Source organism: Metopolophium dirhodum, chromosome 1 (assembly GCF_019925205.1).
Source record: "Metopolophium dirhodum isolate CAU chromosome 1, ASM1992520v1, whole genome shotgun sequence".
Lineage (NCBI taxonomy): Eukaryota > Metazoa > Arthropoda > Insecta > Hemiptera > Aphididae > Metopolophium > Metopolophium dirhodum.
Window position 1 is genome coordinate 116,740,063 of NC_083560.1, and position 7,656 is coordinate 116,747,718.

The window sequence follows — 7,656 nt, forward strand, 5'->3', positions numbered from 1 at the left end:
TTAAAAATTAAAATATCATAAATAATACATGTGAACGCTCAGACAATGTTGTCATGTCGTACGTTATCTGACAAGTGTCAATACATATGGGTGTGAGGCGTGTGGCATTCTCTTTTTTCCGTGTGATTTTTTTTTTATTTTCGCGATTTACATTCTATCGGATTTTGACGTCTTCGATTACATGAATTACGACGGTGGCGCTGTGATAAATTGCATCCGGACAACCCAACGTACGTACAGCAGAAAACGTACCGAAGTTATTCTATGGTTGTAGTTAACATGGACATAGGTTTATAGAAACTAATGGACAGCGCATTCTACTCCGCCCTGCCGCCAATGCACGGGCATCATATAAGAGAAAGAAAGAAGAAAGAACGAAGAGAGAAAAGAGAGAAAGAACATAAAGGGGGTAATCATTGACGTATGAAACTAATACTATAATTCCCCCACGTTCTCTTTTCTCTTTTACTCTATATCGTACCACTGACCTCTCTCTCTAAGCGTTGTCCATTAGTTTATAGGTCTATGGTAGTTAACCCGGACCATTAGATAACCGATTTTTTACATTGATAGTAGATAACCGCTGGTAGGAGGACGCGATACTTCGTGCGCACGTTTTTGTCGGCGATATAATATTTTGACAACTTACTGACGACTGTTAGCGACCGCGTGTCATTCCAAATACGATCCTCAGCGATTTGTGATCAACAGACGTTTATTTGTCGACCTCTAGAGTTTCGTCCGTCATCCCGGTTGCCGCACACCATTCACGTGATTCCGGCCGTGAAACCTGTGGCATATCTGTTGGAAAAACGAATCGCGTTCATTGCTTTTCGTTAGATTTGCATCAGGTCTTACCGCCAACTCTTCCTACACTTCGATCAGCGCAGCAGCTACGATGGTATTACAGTACACGAGCACAGGTGCGTTAGACTTATATAAATACAACGCCCCGTCGACGAGTGCGATTCAGATTGACAGCATTAGACTTTTGTAATGTTTTAATGAGTCTTTATTTTTTCAGCTGTTGACCCACCTGTAACGCTCCTGAGAGGTGTAGACAGCTATGAAAGTAAGTCTGTAGCTACTTTGTAGTTTGATCACATTCAAGTTGAATTTTTAAAATTAACATTCATTTGTTTTAACACGAGTCAAATATGTAAAAAGAGATAGTTAATAATTTCACACAATAGTCAGATACATATTTGTTTGAAATAATAACTTATGACCTGTGTTGAGTAGTAGATTTTGAAAAAACTAATGGATATTGTTGAATTTATACATAACATAAGTTGTTACTTTAATTTATTAATTTATTTAACTATATGTATAAACGTTATGGAAATTGATTAGAGTTTCAATAGTTTGAATTAAGATATGAGTTTACGATCTTTCCATTTTACGGTTATAAAAATGCAAAACAGTTATTAGGTATCATAACTTTAGATAATTGTATATAGGTACTCCCCATGAACATTGTTATAACTCATAACTATAGGGTTCAGAACTTCAAGCACCATAATCATAATTTTATCATTGGTGCTAATCAAATGCTAATATATGCGAGAATGCTGAGTGGTAAAATATGAATAAATAATTATGTATGTACTAAAATGTTTTCTTTTATAGTTTAATCAACATACAATTTTGTCTTGTATTAATATATTCTTATTACATTATTTTAAAAGTAAAAATGTTATTTAAATGTAAATATATTAATAATCACCCTAAATTTCAAATAAGTTAATGCAAATTAAATTCTAATAGGTATAATAAATAATATATATAATATTGTTTGAGTACTATATAGTTAGTGTACTGTTTAAACAGATTTTAATTCAAAATTTCTGACAAATACTTATATTATGAGTGATGAGAATTTTTAGAATAATTTATACTAAGTATTATTGTTTTACCTACCTAGTGTAAATACAATTTTTATTTTTATTAAGGCGCCCGGTGCCAATGGCATTTAGTCCTCAAAAATACACTCTGCGGGAATAACATATAATATTATACTTTTAATGGTGAATTGTTTGTTATTATCCCGTGTATGTATGTAAGATAGATTAAATAATAATAATAATAATAATAATATAATTAAAATTATATGTTCCTAGAATACAATGTTAAGTCAATTACATACTAACATGATTAAAATAGAATTAAAAAGAATTTCAAATATTGATAGTAGTATTTACCGTTTTTTCATAAATAGATCACATATTAGACTAACCTAAAAGTAAAATATCATAGAAATATAGAGAAATATCAATCAAAAATATCGAAATTTAAGATTAGGTAAAGACTGCTGAAATTAGGTCGCCTGAAGGCTGGGTGACAAATTGTATACGCTTGATGGTGGGGTGATAAATAACAAGACTATGAATTTGAACAATTTATCCAACATAAATTTATACCAAAATAATAAGAAAAAAATGATATTAATTACTTTTGTTTTTAAACTATTATTTTGGTATAACTATAATTATAATTAACAATAATCGACAAGTATTAAACAACTTTGTTATTATTTTTTTACTTTTAAAGGCATAACCAATATACAGTACTTAATTGGGGAAAAACTAGAAAGAGGATGCAAAAGTGTTAAAAAAAGTGACCTAGATATTTTAATGTCTAATTTATTAGATTATATTTAGAGGAAACTTGCATATATATTTAAGAATTGAGACTGTGTCCCTCCTCAATTCCAGCACATAAATATGGTGCTATATAATCTTTTCAATTATTTTACCAATTTAAAAAATGTATAGTATAGAATAGTTCTAGATAAAACTATAAAAGTATCAATTTACCTAGATATATCATTTTTAATTTATCTTGTAACACCAATTTTGCATATACCTTTGAATGTGATAATTAATTGCAAACACCAATATTAATTGTATTTTTCCACTATAGATGTAGGTAAGCACAATACAATTTAACTTTAAAAATAGGTTATAAATTATGTAGTTATGTAGTTATTTAAATTTAATTATATTAATAAGAAAAAAAATGAAAGTGTATTTATTTTTCTTTCAGATGATGAACTTATTGAAAATATGTTACCTGAAGATGTGTGGTTTCATGTGGATAGCCTCTCATCAGCACATGTGTATCTAAGGTTAAAAGAGGTAATGTTTATTGTTAAATTAATGATGCTTTTAATTAATTTTGAATGATTTATTGGTTTATCTATACATGTATTTATGTTCAATTTTTTACAGGGACAAACAATTGATGATATACCTAAACAATTGTTGGAAGACGCATGCCAATTGGTTAAAGCAAACAGTATTCAAGGATGTAAATTAGCTGAAGTTAAAGTTGTCTACACTATGTGGTCAAATCTTAAAAAATTACCTGGCATGAAACCTGGGGAAGTGTCATTTCTGAATCCTAGTAGTGTATGTTTGTATTCTTTACTTTTATATATGTCTTAGTTAAAGCGCGGATTTTTAGGTTCTTAAAAGCTTAAAATATGATGCTAATATGCTCTAAAAAAACACTAAAATAATCTCTAAATATTCCTTAAACTTGAAAATATGCAGATAACATGATTTTTTTTCTAAAATAGTTCAATAAAAACAATAAATAACTGTAAAACATTTAAAACAGTTTATTCATAGGAATATAAATATAATAAAACTATATATAAAAAACAAAATAATTAAATATAAACAATGAACAAATTGTATGTACCAGTATCGTATCCAGAGGGGGGAAAAGGGGACATTTGCCCAACCCCCCCAAAAATAAAAAATTTAAGTCTGGATCCACTACCGGTATGCACCATTCTTTGGTTAAAGATAAATTATTATATTTATTTATATTTATTATAAAATCATTCTCACCACGTTATCAGTTGTCAAATACGATAATCTACGTTACAATCACAGACTGAGAGTAACAGTATGACCAACATTACCAATTTAATTACAACCAAGTAGATAATTCAATGATTTTTAATTTTTAACATTCTTAAATCAAATTATTTTTTTTCCTAGACTAAACTCGAGAAATTAATAAAATATGATTTTTTATGAATAGTAATTGAATATATTCTAAAATATGCAAAATAAATTTTTCATACAAACTCTATGGTGGATAAATCGTCCACATTTTTCATCCTCTTAAAACTGCATAAAGCCAATAAAAATATGTAAAAACCTAAAGATCCGCGCTCTAGTCATAGTCAAATGGTAAAATTCAGTCATTCTAAATTATGTGTTGTAGTTTTATATTATAGAATAGGGCAAAATTAACTTTATATAATATGTACTTGAAGCATTTTTTACTTAAATTTAGTATGTATTGAATTTGAATACCTGCATTCACTGTCTCCATCTTACAAACACGTAACATCGCAAAATGTACGCTCTGAATAGTTCATTTAACTCCACTACGTTTGATATTAGACTGAATTGATCTATTATCAAATTTGGAAGTAGGAATATATAATAGATAGAATGAGCCTGGAACAATACCAAAGATACTTATCATCATTATAACATGTATTACTTTTATCTGCAGAGAATATTTCTGTTTGATTTGATAACACATTAACACATAACTTAAAAAGACATTTTATATAATGTCTAGTTAAAATATAAAATATATACTTTGCCCAGAGGTTTTTGGGATTTCATATAAATGGTTGGATAGTCTTTATATACAATACTGCTTGTTCATTTTGACTGTAAAATATATATGTATACACAATATGTTTTTAGATTCACACAAATAATTCAAAACAATCTTAACTTTTCATATCATATAGGTAAAAAAGGTTAATGTGAAAAAAGAGAAGACTATTGTTAATAGATTACAGAAGACCGAAAAAACTATAGTAATTGATTACGAAAGTGCAAGGGCTGACAGGGAACGAAAAGAAATTGAGAAGAAGAAAGCCGCAAGAAAAATTAATTTAGAAAACAAAAAAGAAGAAGAGCGTAGAAATCGTGAAGCTGCTGAACTAAAGTAATTATAAATTATAGTTTTGTGAATTGGGGTAATTGTAAATATACAATGCAATATTTCTATAGAAAGAATATTGTTTGTATTATCTCTCTTTTTTTTTTGTATCTGTACTTGAAAATAATTTATGCTTGTTTATTAAAATAAGAATTTACATGAAAAAATACAAAAAATAAAATTTTTATTTTTTAAATCAGTATATACAATTCCCCTATAGAAAATTTTGTTGGTAGGGAAATCGTAAATGAGTAAATATTTATGTATCATGTTATGTAGACAGACATGCCAATTTCTACGAGTAAAAGTGTAACTCATTAAAAACAAAACAAAGTTAAACTTTATATGTACTTATATTTTTGAATGATACAAGCGATTTTTGTTGGTTACTGCGAAGTGACAATCAGAAAAATATAAGGAATATTATCAGTGAAATATTTTATCACGTAATCCCAATTTTTCGTGTTTAATACCAAACTATGTTTTTGGTTTTATCTTCATGCTACTCTAATAAATGTTTCAAATATTATAATATTATTTTATTTGATAATATTTTTAATTGTTCTGATTTACAATCACCCCACTTCACCCAACATGATTGAAATATGAATTCATAAATATTTATCTTACGTTATAATCATTTTCAGGTCTTACTCATCTCTTATGAAAACTGAAAATATGACAGCAAACACTGATTACTCTGGCTACGATTCGGACAGTTTTATGTAAACTTTAAAAATAAAATAAAAAAAGGTACTTATAAAAATGCAGCGAGCTTATCATTAAATTATTATTTGTAGTTACTTATTTACATTTAAGTGAAGAAATATTTTCTGTCTGATCAATGTATTTTTTTAAAAATTAATGAGCTTATATTTGATTGTAATAAAAATTTCTGATGAATAATAAGTTAATCTTTTACACTTTAAAATACCAATACATTACTGTTATTATTTAATTTTTGTAAATTAATTATAAGAAATACTTTAAAAATTATTTCAAAACATATACTTCCAATAAACTAATAATTTTTTTTTTAAAATTAAATGTCATATGTGTGTAACGAGGGAAAACCGGTTGCATGTGCAATATTGAGGACAGTTGAACCCTAAAGGTGTATTTGCGATAACCAAGCGGCAGATAGGTATAATGATGTTCAGTTATTGCTTCAATATTTTGGATTATATTTTATTGTCTGTTAAATATTTCATCAAAATATGTATTTGCTAAGTTTCACAATAAGATCAATGTAATCTTGTCTGGTGTTCTTTGAAAATTATTATTACATTATCCCTCCCCCTTTTTTTTGTATAAAATATCAACTCACAACATAGCTTAAATATATTATTCATATCAATACAATTTATCAATCAATTTTTTTAAACTATTGATGTAATACAATAATAATATAAACCATTTGTAATTTACTTACATAAGCATGATTTAATTATTGTTCCGTGCCATACACATAATACACACAAATTCATCTTAAAATTAAATTAAGTATAATAATTGAAATTACATTTAAAATACATAAAATTTGTTTAATGCAATGTAGAACATAAATATTGGATTAAATTTAAAAAACAAAGGTGTTATGTAAATTTTTTTAATTAAAAGTTAAGTAAACAGATGAACCATAATAAAATGTTTAAACACAATCTTATACAAATGTCAAATTAATAAATAAAAAGCTGAAATTTGAATTTAAAAGAATAGAATGAATAATATACATTTATAAATGTAAATTTAATATCATGCATTATTGTTTTATATAATATATATATATAATAAAATATAAATGTATGTTTTGCTTATAAGGTGAAAATAAATATCCACTAGTTTTTATTTTATCTCATAACAATATAAACTATTTGAGTATAAAATGTTGTTTTATTTAAACTGACAATGCAAATACTTTATTTTAAATATTATTTTTTATTTATTTATCTTTTCTTTTTTGGAATATGCACTACATTATCTTTAAAATCGGTTTTGAATAGGATTGAAAGGATATAGATAAAGTGACTTGAAAAAAGCCCTGTAAAATCGGTACAAACATTTTAAAGAAGAATGTTCGTTGCTAGGATAGCAACTAGAAGAGTTTTTCTAAGGAATTCGCAGGTTGATACTTCTAACATCAGTAATTAATAACAGTATAGCTGTGTATAAGGTTTATACTTTATATATTTATAATATGCATGTTTGATGAATATTTTATTCACTAAGAAAACTTACTTAATGCTCTTATGTACTTGAAGTACATTTTTTGTCTAGCCCCAGTTCTCTAAGCCTCCAGACATAAACAATATATTTATAGTACCTATACAAATCCACTTTGGATCTTCAGGTAAGAATATTTTATATACCTACTATAAATTATTACAAAAATATTTGCCAAATTGCTCACTTAGTTTATTATAATTTATAAAATTATAATAAATATGGAAATCCACCGAATCAACTATTATAGGACGGAAACTTGAATAGTTAGATGAATCTTTTAAAGGTAAGTAGTCAAGTAGATGAGTTATGATATTATGCAGTATTTATTATTGTATATATTGATTTGTCATAATAGTACAATGTTAGATGAAAATTTTAATCTTTTTAACTACCTATTTAATTATTTTTAGAAAAATAAATTGAATCAAGAGTTTTCTTACTTTAATTGAACAT

General features: G+C 26.6%; 1 protein-coding gene across 1 annotated transcript; it reads left to right on the forward strand.

Annotated features, from left to right (window-relative positions):
- Positions 1-497: 497 nt before the first annotated feature.
- On the forward strand, positions 498-6,405 carry LOC132934681 (coiled-coil domain-containing protein 25). Its single transcript, XM_061001005.1, has 6 exons — positions 498-923; positions 1,025-1,072; positions 3,046-3,137; positions 3,231-3,410; positions 4,784-4,983; positions 5,625-6,405. Exons 1-6 carry the CDS (start codon positions 899-901, stop codon positions 5,704-5,706), a joined length of 627 nt encoding a protein of 208 aa, XP_060856988.1. The 5' UTR covers positions 498-898; the 3' UTR covers positions 5,707-6,405.
- The last annotated feature ends 1,251 nt before the right edge of the window (positions 6,406-7,656 follow it).